The sequence below is a fragment of the Eriocheir sinensis genome, chromosome 25, assembly GCF_024679095.1.
Source record: "Eriocheir sinensis breed Jianghai 21 chromosome 25, ASM2467909v1, whole genome shotgun sequence".
NCBI classification, from domain to species: Eukaryota; Metazoa; Arthropoda; class Malacostraca; order Decapoda; family Varunidae; genus Eriocheir; species Eriocheir sinensis.
The window spans coordinates 1,112,765-1,128,689 of NC_066533.1; the positions used below are offsets into that span (position 1 = coordinate 1,112,765).

Sequence of the window (15,925 nt, forward strand, 5' to 3'; positions counted from 1 at the left end):
TCTCCAGCCAAAAAAAGTCCTTACAAATGCTGTACAAGCACAAGGCAACCAAAAAAAGAGTCACCAACTTCAAGAGGGCTTATGGAGTGGCCAAGCCTCAGAAAACAAGCAAGAAAGTAGCACAGAAGCAAGGCACTCCCGCCTACGGGATCAGATGCCTTATCATTCTCCAGTAAGTCAACAAGGTATACACAATAATATGTGAAAATTTCATGCCAATCAAATAAATACAAATGGCAAGAGAGGAATGAAATGGAAAAAAATCTTTAGGAGCCAATATCTTGAAAATTAGTTTTTAAACTTGAAAAAATTTCACGAAATCGGTAAAAAGTCTGATCGACTTTTGTTAGGTATCAGTTAAAACAACAACTAACCCTTAGATTATGGCGATCGTATATATAAGTGCACTACCACACGCCCCACCCGTACAGGGATCATATATATAATCATCACACTCTATGCTCCCTGTTTCAAATATACCACCAGTTCTTGACTCAGAAGAATGGTGGAGGGATCTGGCATCCGTGCACACTCTCATTCGTCTCCAGCCCGCAGCCTACCGAAGGCCACAGATCACTTTCCACTTTTGTTCGGAATACATCTGTCATGTCTCGTGACACGTCAAGCAGTTCCTCTGCTCCGGGCGGAAGTAGAGTGTGGGCAAATTAAAATGACAGTGACTTTGATGACTGCTATGGTAGTGACATTGACAGAGGAGGGAGGGGCAAGGAGAGAGAGAGAGAGAGAGAGAGAGAGAGAGAGTGTGTGTGTGGGGTGCTTCCACGCGACGCGTCACGGCCACGAGAAAATGTGCAATATTTTCGGCTGTCATAACTTTTTTATTATTATTAGGAGAGAAGTTTTATTACACCACCATACACTAGATGAATATACAATTATTGCAAAGAAGAAAGACACCATTTCCACCTCTTTTAAATGCCTAAATTTTCCCCGTGCACAGCATTCAGAGATATATATTGCCACTCTTACTCTAAGGGCTAAAGGGCAATTTTTTTGTTGAGAATAGATTTTCAATAATGTCAAAAGAAAACGGGACATAGAGTGGAGAAAATAATAAGTGACAAAAAATTGTACTTTTTTTCTTCAAAGACAAAACAAAAAATCAAAAAGTTACTTCCAACAAAATGTAGATAGGTAAACAAAGTTTCAATGGTATTTTTTTCAAAGAGATTAACTGAAAAATAAAGTCTGTGAAACAAAAAAAAAGAAAAAATACGCTTTGTTTGAGTCTCTCCAAAACTTCACCCGAATTTAATGAAATTCACAGAATATCATACCTTTACACCTACAAACAACATACTAATATTTCAAAGCTATTGGACGTACCATATGCGCAGGAGGACCCCCCCATAGTCGCCCCCCTTAACAGGGTCAGCATCCCCAGGCGGAACAAAAACGTCCTCACTCTGATCACCTTTCATGACGTCGATAATGATAGCCAAGGCAATAATGAATGCAACTACAGTACCCTTTCGAGTTAGGCGTGACCCATACATGTCACAGCAGCGCGAAACTTGGGGTGATAATACGTGAAACTCGGGAGGGTAAGAATTTGGGGCTAAACACGAAACTCGAGGATCGCGAAACTTGGATATCGCGAAACTCGAAAGGGTACTGTACACTGTGACAATGTCACAGCTGAACTGAGCAAAGAGCCCAACAAGAAACAACAAGAAGAGAATGAAGCCTCCGGTTTATCCTAAATTCGTATATTTTACCCAAGATTTCCCGCATATTTACACATTTTTAACTTTTATCCATAACTGACACTTTTATTTTTATTATTTTAAGTTTATTTCTTGTTAGGTGGAAAATATTGAATTCTTTTTTTAAATCCTGAGTTCAAAGAGTTGGAAATGAAAGATTCATTACCCTAAAATACCAAAAAGTTTCCCTAATAATTGTCCAATTACGCTGCTTTAAGGCGTGATTTACCCAAAAGTAGAAGCCCTTGAATTATTGTGCCAAGTGGCTCAGCTGGTGTTGTGTCAGCCCACAATGGACAAGACCAAACCTGTATGAATTTTTTTGTGAACTTAAGTTAGCAGAGGAGGAACTACACTTAGCGAAAGCTAATTGGTCCGCTAACTGTTTCCAAAGTTAGCAAAAACGCTAATCAGCTAACAAAAAAGTTAGCTTCACTTATTAGCGGATCAGCGGAACCATGCCCACCACTGGACACAGGGCATTTGATTGTTGCAAAATTAAAGGCAACACTACTAAAATCTATAGAACAATAAAATATATCATAAAAATATCACCCTGGAAATTTAAACTGATGCCATGTAAACAAGCATTACATTATGTTGTGTTTCATTTCTTTGCTTTAACCATTAAAGCGCGGGCTTATTTTGCTGTGCCTGTCCTCCCACGCGGGCAGATTCAGGCAAAAACATACCTCACTACAACCTTTCATACCTTCACTTCTACTTAACTCACATAACTGAATGAAGTACCATACCCTTAACTGTTTTTTGACGTTAAGTTGAAGACTATATGATCTTTGGTAAAGCGCGTATGGAATACTAAAGTAGGATCACTGAGAGCACATTTTTATAGACAGTTTTCCACCCCGAGTGGAATTCCCTTCTATGATTTAGTAATAAGAAGCATAACTTTTATACAGTTTGTGTGAACCACACCCTAAAAAAACTTAACTTCTAGGCCTTCTTGATGCCCTTGATGGGTATGAGGTCAAAGGGCCCCAATCTTGTGGATGAAATTCACTGGAAGGTGAGAAGAGGTGGGATGTCTAGCGGACATCATTTCAAAGCTTACACAAGTAATACACAGACCAATAATTATTCAAGAGAGCATGGTTGGGTATTGTTTGAAAGAAAACAACATGCTTACTCAACTTCAGCATAAACAAAATAAATTTGACAGCGCGCTAAGTCAAAAAATGCCTTGTCAACTATTGTCGACACCCGCGGTTTGAGCCCAGGCACCAGCTGTTGACATTCCATGAACCAAAGTTGGTGTAAAAAATATTCAGAGTGAAATTGCTGAAGGAGTTATTCGACATTACCTTTGTCATTTTCTGGTAATATCTGAAGGGAGTAGATCCAGTTGATGATATGTTGCCTTTCCTTATTGTCCAGCTCTGACAAGCCATCTAAGAGGTCCAACCCAGAGAGTGCAAAGTACAGCACAGCCATTCTGGGATAAAAATGAAATTTTAGTAATAATGGCCAAAACTGGGCAATTTTATTTTATAATTTAGCATGAGAAAATAACATGCATAAACCTAGTAGCAACTGTTATCCATGCTATATCTTATTCTTAACTTAATATACTTCAGTAACTGATCAAAACAATATCAGCTTGCCTGAAGGAGGGTTATGATATGATAAAGGCAAAGGATATAAGGTTATGTGATAAGCATAAAACACAATCTACTTGCCTACCATCAATATATATATATATATATATATATATATATATATATATATATATATATATATATATATATATATATATATATATATATATATATATATACAGGTAACTCGATTTATGCGAGTACTGTGTCCTTGAAGAGGTCGAGTAAATCAAAAACAATGTAAATCAAGCAAGAAGTAGGTTTCTAACGAAAAATAAATATTCACTTCATTCAGTGGAGAGAGAGACAGAGAGAGAGAGAGAGAGAGAGAGAGAGAGAGAGAGAGAGAGAGAGAGAGAGAGAGAGAGAGAGAGAGAGAGAGAGAGTATCCATATCACCAAGATATCCACACAGGCACTCAGTCTCAGCCTCACTCTTGTGAGGAAGAAATGAGGGACAACATGAGCGACTGGCTAGTATTGGTACCGGTACCGAGCAGTCTGGTACCAGTAATGTACCGTATGGCTGGTACCGTTAGTACTGGTACTGGTACCAGTACCTGCCCACCCCTATTGTTGAGTAGCGTGGCAGCGTGGGTACTGTATTGTTGCTCAAGTGGCGCACGGGAAGAACTGAGCTCTGCTGTGTGGCCATGGCGCCGTTTGAGTCCAGTTGCGTGAGACATCTGGTGGCCACTCCATAAAATATTGCGTATAAGTGAAAAAAACATATAATTAAACATTTATTTGGATTTTGGACCCCGTGTTATTTTAAAAACGCGTAAACCAAACTCGCGTAAATCGAGTTACCTGTATGTATGTATATATATGTATATATATATATATATATATATATCTATATATCTATATATATATCTATATATATATATATATATATATATATATATATATATATATATATATATACTATAAAGCTTTGCTGCCTTGTCAATTTCAGAAACTCTCTTCATGGGGCTGGTCTTCACATTTCAGAAAAAAAAATCAGGAAACTTCCAGGAAATTTAATAAGTAATTGAATTATGCATCAGATTTTACATAACAAAATATTTATGGGGGGGCTGCACCATTGCTATGATTGTCTATGTGCTGCAACCTCCACAATCAGTGGTACAATCACGGACAGTGCTACTGGAAAATGATGGGCTGGGCTCAGTGCTTTCAAATTTTTACCAATGCATTGTTCATAGCCACCTCACTCCCCCCTATTTCCCTTCCCTGCCCCTTCTCTTCCCCATTGTGCTCATTAACAGCCCCAACCTTTCTTCCTTTGGCAAAGGGAGAGAGGTAATTCCCTTCTATCTCTCTATGGAATTTTCCATCTTTGTCATACACACACACACATGTACAGTCGACGATAGAGAGTAGTGTCATGGTTTTCAGAATGTTTAGCCTGGTGGCGGTATCTGGCAACTATACCACGGTGGCGCATTCACTGGTGATGTTAGTGATGTGTATCAGTGTGTACAGTGTGTGTGTGACCGTGAAATTATAATATTGTATAATATTATATTATATTATATTATGATGTAGTTAGAAATATACCAGACTACAAGAATTCAATTTTGAAATGTGATAATGAATGTCTTCTACATGATGATGATGATGACGACGAGGTAAAACATCACGAACAGTCTGAAACACTTTTTCTTATTAAACTTTGAAAATACCGTGTGCAATGCTGTCCTTCACAGAGGCAGGCAGTGACTAAGCTCCTTACCATCAAACAGCAAATAGACTTGAGGGTTTGTTTAACTCGCAGCCTTAATTCCCGTCACTATAAAGCCTCAAAGACAATTCAGATCATCAAAAATCTAAAATAATTTCTCCGTGAAGATTACGTAATCTCTAAGTATAAATACGTGTGTGTGTCTGTGTTGAGTGCAAGCGCGGAAAAGCCCGTGGTCGACGATGCCATCATGTGAACGTTTATAGCCTATCATTACGTATAATTGTTTTAATAAAGAACAAGGTCTCGGCTGTCAGGGATTTATTTTTTAAGTTAAAAGGCATAACAGTCTCCCTTAATAAGTGCAGTATATTTCTATATGTATCATAGTTTGATATACAACTTAGAATTGCTATTGACTAAATTTGACCAAAACTAAAAGCTCATGTTAAAATGTAGCGACAGAGCCTAAAGAAAAAATATTTATTAAGCGTTAGCGACGGGCACTTTTGATAAATATCTATCATAAAATTATGGAGAGTGCACCTGTGACCACCGATCACCACAACAGTACGATTTCGATAGTATGTAATAATTTTCATGTCGCGTGGAGGGGTTGCCAGATGTCGCTTTCTGAACGAAACTTACTGGACAGTGTGACACTACTCTCTATAGCCGACTGTACCTCATTCTTGATATGTCTGTTTGTTTGTTTGTTTGTTTGTGTGTGTGTGTGTGTGTGTGTGTGTAATTCACCTCTTGGTCTGCTGCGGGTCTCTCTCGAGACAGCCAGCCATTCCCCTACGGAAGAGCACAGAGCTCGTAGTACCGATCTTTGGGTAGGACTAAGACCACTCACACACAACACACCGCGACAACGAGGTCACAACTCCTTGCCTGACGTCGCGTACCTACTCACTGCTAGTGTGTGTGTGTGTGTGTGTGTGTGTGTGTGTAAAACTAAAAAGAAAAAAAAAAGAAAGAATACAAAGAAGATAGAGAAGAGACTCCTACAGTTAATAAGAAAGCTACTATAGTTTACCGTTTAATTTTTCAGAACTTTGATCTTTCTCCAGCTCACTTAAGCTTTACTCCCTCTCCCCTGCCTTCCCACTGCCTCCACCTCCTTTGACACTAGTTATTTCCAATTTGTTTGTTTCAAGACTTACAGAAACATCATTTTACCATAATTCCCACTCTCTCTCTCTCTCTCTCTCTCTCTCTTCCACCTCCTACCAATCAACCCCCAATCGATTGAACATGAATTTACCATTTTCCCAGTTCACAAGCTTATAACATTTAAATTATTACTGCCAATATGTAAGGTAACTAAGAAAATTCATTTTAGGAATAAGGTGGGTTTCTCTGCTGTTATGTTTATCAGTGAAATTAGTCAGAATTTTTACGAAGATATGACTGGAGAGTGTGTTCACAATGATTTGTTATTTAAATAAAATTGTGTGAATTGTCTTACTGACATTTATAATCAGGTGATTAAGACACAATATAACAATGTGTGTCCGATCCTAGAGAAGGTCATTACTGTCAAGGATGGATCTCCCTGGTTTAATGGTGAAATTTTGACACTGAAAAAAGAGAAACAATGCAAGAAATGTAAATGGAGAAATGAGGGGGTCTGCTGAAGCCTGGGAGGATTATAAAAATGTGAGAAATCACTATAATGACTTGATAAGTAGGAGTAAAAGAAACTAGGGATGTACAGGTAACTCTCGATTTACGCGAGTTTGGTTTACGCGTTTTTGAAATAACGCGGGGTCCAAAATCCAAAGAAATGTTTAATTTACACGTTTTTTCACTTATATGCGATATCTTATGGAGTGGACATTAGATGTCTCACGCAACTGGACTCACACGGCGCCACGGCCACACAGCTGAGCTCAGTTCTTCCCGCGCACCACTTGAACAACAATACAGTACTCACGCTGCCACATTACTCAACAATAGGGGTGGGCAGGTACCGGTACTAATGGTACAAGTTATACGGTACGTACCGGTACCAGACTGCTCGGTACCGGTACCAGTACAGTCACCCCCCCGCCGTTCGCGGTCTCACCCATCGCGGTTTCGCGTATTCGCGGTCAACTAATTGTGACCCCCCCCCCGCTTATACGCGGCCCCAGTTTCGCGTATACGCGGATGCATTGACGCTAAATAGGAAGGCAGAGAGGAGGGAGGGAGGGAGGCAGAGAGGAGGGGGGAAGGGAGAGAGGAGGGAGGCGGGGCAATGGACGTTAAGGCGGTGTCACACTAGCACTTTTTCCGTCGATTAATGCCATTTCCGTCGATTTTTCATCGTTCCGCATGAACTTATCGCATGAATTTGTCAGACGATCAGGATCGTTTCCGCCTGCAAATTTCCGCCTTTGTTTACATTTCCAAGACCAAGACCGAGACTTTCCGCGTGGCTTCAACCTGTCTCAAACGCTCTCCTGCAGTGACAGCCTTCCTCATCCTGGTGTCACTTCTGGCAATAAGAGGTGTCACTAACTCCAGAAGTCTGTGGTACTGGCTCTTGTCCAACCTGATCCAATTCTTCAGAGTCTCATGATCCTCTAAACTCAGCTCTTTTAACAGCCTGTGGTACACACTTTCTCTTTCCCGACGAGCCAACCATGAGCGCATCCATGCACGCTTTTTGGCTTGTTTAGCTTGTCTAAGTCTCACAATACACAGTACATATTAGGTTCAGAGCAGCGTATCTTTGCCGCAGCGTGGACTCCATGTTTGTTTATATTCCCATGGTCTGTGCCGACGGAAAGTTTCAGACGAAACACCGTTTGTGTGTGACTGGCCGCAGCCAAGATATCGACGATTTTCAGAAAAACGACGGAAAAAGTTGACAGAAAAAGTGCTAGTGTGACACCGCCTTTAGGTTGCTCCTGAGTGACGTCACGGTTAGACTGTGACGTCATGCTTTCCTATTGGCCAGCAGCTCACTCAGGGACGACTGCTATTGGTCGAGATTTTCTCATAGCAACATTATCCTAAAAAAAAAAAAATTCACGCGCCGCCACACTGCAGTGTTGCCAGATTGGGCTACTTATCGCAAATTGGGCTACTTTTGGGAACGAAAAAAACATGTTTTATATGACGTGTCAGAGGTGACTTCCCCAAATGCATATTTTCCCATAGGGTTATAGTCCCGCCGTTCGCGGTTTCGCGCATCGCGCCGAAGTCCGGGAACGAAATACCCGCGAACGGCGGGGGATGACTGTACTAGCCAGTTGCTCATGGTGTCCCTCATTTCTTCCTCACACAAGTGAGGCTGAGACTGAGTGCTTGAGTGGATATCTCAGTGATATGGATATTCTCTCTCTCTCTCTCTCTCTCTCTCTCTCTCTCTCTCTCTCTCTCTCTCTCTCTCTCTCCACTGAATGAAGTGAATATTTATACTTTGATAGAAACCTACCTCGTTTGATTTACTTTTTTTTTATTTAGGCAACCTCTTCAAGGACACAATACTCGCGTAAATCGAGAGTTACCTGTACCGATGTATCGGTATTGGTGGTATCGGCATATTTTAAGAGTGTCGGTATCGGCTTATTTTCTGCCGATACTACCGATACTTGAAGGAGTTTTGTATGTCGCATATCACTCGTTGTAATTTTGTTCAACAGAAATTGGATTTTCTATATTGTTCAAAAAATATTGGAAAAGTGTAATTATCTAGTATCATGGTACTACATAGTTTGGAATTTCCCGCGATTTAATTTTCATCACTTGAAATGCTAAGATTCATATTACTTTGAATACAAGTGTATAATACTTAGTATACAGTATAGCCTTTGTACCGTGGACGTGTACAATACAAGTTTAGTAGCTTCAGCGCAGGATTGGCGGAGCCCCTCCACTCGACTCATTTCCCTGCCTCAGTCAGTCAGACGGTCGCCCCGCAACAGGGCACACTGCCAGGGCTGTCTAAATGTATGGCAATTAAGGTAAAGCTAACCTAGCTGAGTCAACTAGACCTCACGAGGCGCCTCCCCCGTCACCCCTTGTCGAAACTCATAGGGGTGGGTGTTAACACTTGGGTTAACCATGCACTGCTGCCTCGCCACACTGTATTGAGTTAATATGCGCTTCCGTGCTGCAGTGGTCAGCACGTCTGGCTATGAATCTATGAACACCTTTTTTCAGGCCAGCGCTGATTACTTTTTTTTTCTTCCCTTCTATGGTGGAACAACGAGTAGTGGGTCTTTTTTTCTTCTTAACATTTGATATTGCCCTTTAGTTGCTGGAATTGTTGTTTAAAAAAATCAGTGCACAGGTATCGGTATCGGTCAAATATTGGGGGATCGGTATCGGTATCGATCAAAATTTTGATATCGGTACATCTCTAAAAGAAACTGTTATCATACAAAAATTCTTGAGGCAGGATCAGATATGAACAAATTATATCAACTTTTCAACAGTACTACTTTGAGAAGAATGCTTCCCGATGGTTTCTGTGATAAAGATTCAGCGGATAACTTTTGTAATTTTTTCAGGAGTAAGATTATGAATATTGTATTGGGAATTGTGTATACAGTAATCCCTCGCCATATCGCAGTTCACTTATTGCGGATTTTTCGCTATATCGCGGGATTTTGCGGTTTATAGGTATTTATATATATTTATCATTTGAAATATTTTCTTGCGAAAAAATCAGCATTTTCTAGCCTAAGAAATTAAAACAATATAAATCAACGTAAGTCGGAACACACATAAATAAGCACCTATGTCACCTACCCGTCTTTTTGTTTTTCTGTCGCGACTTATTGCGCCATTAGGCTTTTCCCTGGGTCACTCCTCCCCCACTTCCTTTCTTTCTTCTCCCTCTTTGTCCCCATATTTTTCTCTTTCCTTCTCATTTCTTTCTTCTTTTCCTTTCCCCTCCCTCCCAGTTTTTCTCTTTTAATCTCTTTCCCTCCCACTTACACCCTTTCTCTCTCCCTTTTCCCTCACCTTTGCCTGACCCTCCCTCCCTACCTCTCTTCTTTTCCTTTCCCCTCCCTCCCAGTTTTTCTCTTTTAATCTCTTTCCCTCCCACTCACACCCTTTCTCTCTCCCTTTTCCCTCACCTTTACCTGACCCTCCCTACCTCTCTCTTCTTTTCCCATTCCATTTCTTCCACTCATTTCCCTTGTTTCCTCCTTTCTCACACCCTCTTATCTTTAGTCTTATCTCTCATTCTATCACTCTCTTCCTCCCTTTCTCCTTCCTCATTAGATTATATGAACGCGCACACACACACACACACACACACACAGGTAACATTGAATGAGAAGAAGACAGAGGATACAGAGGTTAAAGTCAAGGAATTAAAGGAAACGCATAAAGTCTGGAAGGAGGAACAAGAAAAGGAGAATGTTAGCTTTAAGAAAATTGTGGAGGAGCAAGTCAAGGCTAAGGATGAAGCTATAACTGAAAAGGTGATCAAGGTGATAAAAGAAAAAACAGAAATAGTGAGGTGGGCATTAATGAAGAGCACATGCCAATCAGACATACAAGGGAAAAGAAAGAAAGGAAGGCAGTGGAGCAAGTAATTGAAGCAATTCAGGAAGGTCATTAGCTGGTGGGAGAGATCGAAGAAGTATTCAGGCTTGGAAAGTATGAAGAAGGAGCCCAACAACCAGTAAAAATTAGATTTAGGTCTCAAGCTGCTGCAGAAGAAGTGGTGGGAAAGTCATAGAAGTTAGCAAGAACAGAGACCTACAAAAAAGTCTGGGTAAGAAAGGACAGAAGTGTGGAGGAAAGGAACACGATAAGGGACTTGGAAGAATCAAGCCAATGAAAAGAATGAAGCAAAGTCAGAAGAGGAGAAAAAGAAGTTTTCTGGAGAGTGATAGACATAGACCTAAAGAAGTGGTACAGAAGGGAAGAGGAGACAGCTTGAAGGTGGCATACACTAATGTGAACGGGTTAATATCGTCAATGTTAGAAATAGGAGATTACCTGAGTAAGGAAAAAACAGATGTTATGGGGATTACAGAAACCAAATTGACTGGTAGTATAGATGCATTTAACTTAGGGGATGGTAAATATAATGTATGGATGAAATAGAGAAAATAAACAAGGAGGAGGAGTGATGCTATTGTTGAAAAAAGAATGGACAGTGGAGGGTGTCACCTATGGCGAAGGGGAAGCGGAGGTCTTGAGTGTGGGAATAAGACTGCAAAGGGGAGGATGCAGAAATATTGTAGTGGTGTATGTCCCTCCAAAAACCAATTCATGGACAGAAGAATTGTACAAGCTGGAAGATACATTGGATTGCCTAAGGAGGTTGCTGGAGGAGAAGGATAAGATTCTGATAATGGGAGATTTTAATTGTAAGGAAAACTGGTCGACAGAAGGAAGTGAAGCTTCATGGGGGAACAAGGTTTTGGAATTGGTTATAGATAACATCCTCACACAGTGGGTAGAGGCAAATACAAGATTCAGAGGAGAAGACGAACCATCTAGATTGGACTTGATAATCACCAGGGAGCCAGATATCATAGAGGAGATGAACTACAAGTGCCCTATAGGGAAGAGCGATCACGTACTTATCAAGTACATATTACGAGAAGGAGGTAAAATAATCAGGAATGAGGACTACAGGAAAGAATGGTTTAACTTTAATAAGGCAAATTTTGCACAACTTGGGAAACATTTTGAGGAAGCACAATGGGATACTTTTTTTGAGGCTGAAAATGTGGAGGGAAAATGGGCTATCTTTCTACGAATTTACAACGAAGGGGTGGAAAAGGGGGTACCAAGGATGAAAGAAGGCCAGAAATCAAAAGAAAAGTGGTATAATAGAAAGTGTGTAAATGCCAAGCAGGATAAGGAGAAGGCATGGAACAAATGTAGAAAAAATAGGAGGATGGATCTATGGAATGAGTACAAAAGGAAGAGGAATGCTTATGTCAAAGTTAGAAGAGAAGAAAAAAGGAATTTTGAAAAAAATATTGTAGATCTGGATCTGGACGAATAATGCGCAGGGCACCCGTACAGGTGCATAACACGCATATTTGTGTTGGCTGTTGGGGGGACGGGGGAGCCGGGTGTGCAGGGGAGGGAAGTGAATCAAGTGTAATTGTTAGTGTTGGTGTGTTGTGGTGACAAGTGAGTGTGTATTTGTTTTCTGAATGAGTCTATTGTACCGCAGTCTAAAATCTGTTGAGGGAGGCTGTTCCAGTCATGTATGGTGCGTGGAAAGTATGAGTGCTTGTATGCGTCAGTGTTAGTGTGATATGTTTGGTATTTACGGATGTGTGTGTTACGAGTACGTTGACTGTTTGCGTTGTGTAGGTATGTTTGTGGGTCAATGTCAATGTGAGTGTTTGTGATTTTGTACATAAGTGTAAGTCTGTGTGCTTGTCTGCGTATGTGAAGATGTTCCACGTTTATCTGTTGTTTGATCCGTGGTGTGATGTCAGGCGTTCGAGTGTCATTGTTTGTAATGAGCCTAGCCGCCTTGGTGTTGATTTGTTCTAACCTATCAATGTTTCTGTGTGTGAGAGGATCCCACACCGTGGAGCAGTATTTCAGTGTTGGTCTCACAAGTGTGTTATAAGCTATGTGTTTAATGTCAGGTGTGCAGTTATGTAAATTCCTTCTCAGGAACCCTAGTGTTCTGTTGGCTGTGGCACTGATATGGTCTATGTGAGTGTTGAATTTCAAGTTAGTTGAGAGATGGATACCAAGGTACTTGTGTGTGTGAACTGATTCTAAATCTGAATTATGGAGGGTGTAAGTGTGATGGATGTGGTTATGAGCTCTGGTGAATCTTAATAGTTCGCATTTATCTGGTCGGAAGTGCATCTGCCAGGTGCGCTCCCACCGCTCAAGGGCGTCCAAGTCGTTTTGTAGTAGTCTGCAGTCGTCACTAGTCCTTACTGCTCTAAACAGTAAACTATCGTCGGCAAATAGTCTAGTGGAAGAGTTAGGCGTTGACAGTGGAAGATCATTAATGTACAGGAGGAAAAGAAGGGGGCCTAGAACGGTGCCTTGTGGGACACCTGAAGAAACAGGGACAGTGTCAGATGAAGATCCATCAAAGAAGAACACGTTGGGTCCGGTTAGTAAGAAATGCAGTGATCCAGTGAAGAATAAGTCCAGAAATACCATAGTATTTCAATTTTAATGTCAGTCAGATAAGTGCAAAGACCAGCCAAAACTGTTTTATAAGTTCATAAATGGAAAGTTGAAAAATAGAGATGAGATTCAGAAAGTTAAAGTTAATGGTTAAACTTTAGATAGTATAAGTGAAATAGTAGAAGTGATGATTAATTGTTTTCAAACAGTGTTCACAAGGGAGAGTGAGTTTGAAGGTGTAGATGCAGTGCCGGGGAATAGAGTGAGTCTGGAGAGAATACAAACATCAGAAGATGAAGTTAGAAAATTATTGGAAGAATTGGATGCGAGGAAATCAGCAGGACCGGATGGTATATCAAATTGGGTGCTAAAAGAGTGTAACCAGCAAATAGCTGATAAGTTGAGCAACTTGATTAATGTCTCACTAGCACAAGGGAAGGTACCAAGAGACTGGAATAGGGCTAACATCGTCCCAATACATAAAGGAGGAAGTAAGGAAGACCCATTGAACTATAGGCCAGTGTCATTAACAAGTGTAGTAGCAAAGATGTGTGAGAAAATTATAAAAAACAGATGGGTGGAGTATTTAGAAGAAAACAGTATATTAACAAATAGCCAATTCGGATTCAGAGGAGGATGGTCTTGTGTAACTAATCTGATCAGTTTCTATTCAAGAGTAATTGATATAATACAGGAAAGGGACGGCTGGGCAGATTGTATGTATCTAGACTTAAAGAAGGCATTTGATAAAGTACCACACAAGTGATTAATATGGATGCTTAATCATGTTGGAGGTCTGGGTGGTTCAATATTGGATTGGATTATGGACTTTTTGACGAAGAGAGAAATGAGAACAGTAATTAGGAACAATAAATCAAGCTGGATGGAAATGACTAAAGGAGTCCCCCAAGGATCAGTGTTGGCTCTGATTATGTTTGTAATTTATATTAATGACATGACAGAAGGGGTGACAAGCTATATGAATTTGTTTGCTGATGATGCTAAAATAATGAGGAAGGTGGCTAATGAGGAAGACTGTGTAGCCCTGAGCCAAGATCTCGATAGAATAAGCGAATGGTCAAACAAATGGGAAATGACATTCAATACAGAGAAGTGTAGCGTGATGGAGTTTGGTAAGAGTAGTAGACGAATATCAGGGAACTACTCTCTGAGTAATGAAAGAATCATGAAAAAACTGAAGAAAAAGATCTGGGAGTGATCATAACAGACAAGTTATCCTTTGGAAAACATATAGACCGGATAACTGGGGAAACATACAATCTTATTAGAAACATAAAAGCTGCATTTACATATCTAGATGAAGAAATGGTGAAGAAACTAATAACATCGATGATACCTCCAAGACTGAAATATGTAGAATTAGTCACCTAGATTGAAGAAAGAAATTAGAAAGTTGGAAAGAATACAAAGAGCAGCGACTAAATTACCGGAAACTCTGAGAGAACATACTTATGAAGAAAGACTGGAGAAATTGGGACTAATAGCACTGGAGAGAAGAAGAGAGAGAGGGGACCTAATAGCATTGTACACTGTACAGGATACAAGAGGGATTGGAGAAATTGGATAGGGAAGACCTAGTGGCATGTGACAGAAGTGTGACAAGAGGCAATGGTAAGAAATTGAAGAAGAGCGACTGTAGGAGACATCAAGAAATACAGTTTTCCATACAGAAGCATAACAACATGGAACGGACTTGACGAGGAGACTGTGTGTGCAAAAACGATTCATGAATTTAAAGCCAAACTGGATAATAAGCGTTGTGGAGACGAGACAGCACGAGCCTAGTACGGCTCTTTTTCTGTATTTCACAACTAGGTAAATACACACACACACACACATACACACTTGCACGGACGGACGGACGGACGGACGCACACACACACACAGAGAAGGGCAAATGGGAAGGGTGTGTGGAGGGAGGGGCAGAAGTGAGGCAGGTCAGGTCCTGACCAAAGCCCTGACCTGACTCTCCCTTCTGCCACTCCCTTCTCATTTCCCCTTCTGTGTGTAATTCACCTCTTGGTCTGCTGCGGGTCTCTCTCGAGACAGCCAGCCATTCCCCTACGGAAGAGCACGGTGTGTGTGTGTGTGTGTGTGTGTGTGTGTGTGTGTGTGTATTTACAACTAGGTAAACACACACACACACTCTTGGTCTGCTGCAGGTCTCTCTCGAGAGCCAGCCATTCCCCTACGGAAGAGCACTTATCTGGTCGGAAGTGCATCTGCCAGGTGCGCTCCCACCGCTCAAGGGCGTCCAAGTCGTTTTGTAGTAGTCTGCAGTCGTCAGTAGTCTTTACTGCTTTAAACAGTAAACTATCGTCAGCATATAGTCTAGTGGAAGAGTTAGGCGTTGACAGTGGAAGATCGTTAATGTACAGGAGGAAAAGAAGGGGGCCTAGAACGGTGCCTTGTGGGACACCTGAAGAAACAGTGACAGTGTCAGATGAAGATCCTACGAAGAACACGTTGAGTCCTGTTAGTAAGAAATGCAGTGATCCAGTGAAGAATAGGTCCTGAAATACCATAGTATTTCAACTTTAATGTCAGTCTTTTGTGCGGGACTTTGTTGAAGGCTTTGGCAAAATCTAAAACAATAGTGTCAACTTGTTTAATGTCATGTCGGTCAAGTAGCCTCGTAATGTCGTGATATGTAGTAATGAGTTGCGATTCACATGAGCGCTTAGGTTGAAAGGCGTGTTGTGAGTTAGTAAGGATGTTGTTTGTGTCAGGGTGATTCATTATGTGTTTGTGTATTATGTGTTCGAAAATTTTATGTGGAATCGATGTTAGTGAGAT

The 15,925-nt window shown here is 40.8% G+C and overlaps 1 protein-coding gene across 2 annotated transcripts in view; it reads right to left on the reverse strand.

Moving 5' to 3' along the window:
* The window catches only part of LOC127003207 (geranylgeranyl transferase type-1 subunit beta-like), a 59,271-nt gene that overhangs the window by 37,432 nt on the left and 5,914 nt on the right, over positions 1 to 15,925 (reverse strand). For both annotated transcript variants that reach the window (XM_050869581.1, XM_050869582.1), the window contains exon 2: positions 3,050 to 3,180. In XM_050869581.1, the coding sequence (XP_050725538.1) occupies positions 3,050 to 3,180 (131 nt within the window). The remainder of the gene's footprint in view (positions 1 to 3,049; positions 3,181 to 15,925) is intronic.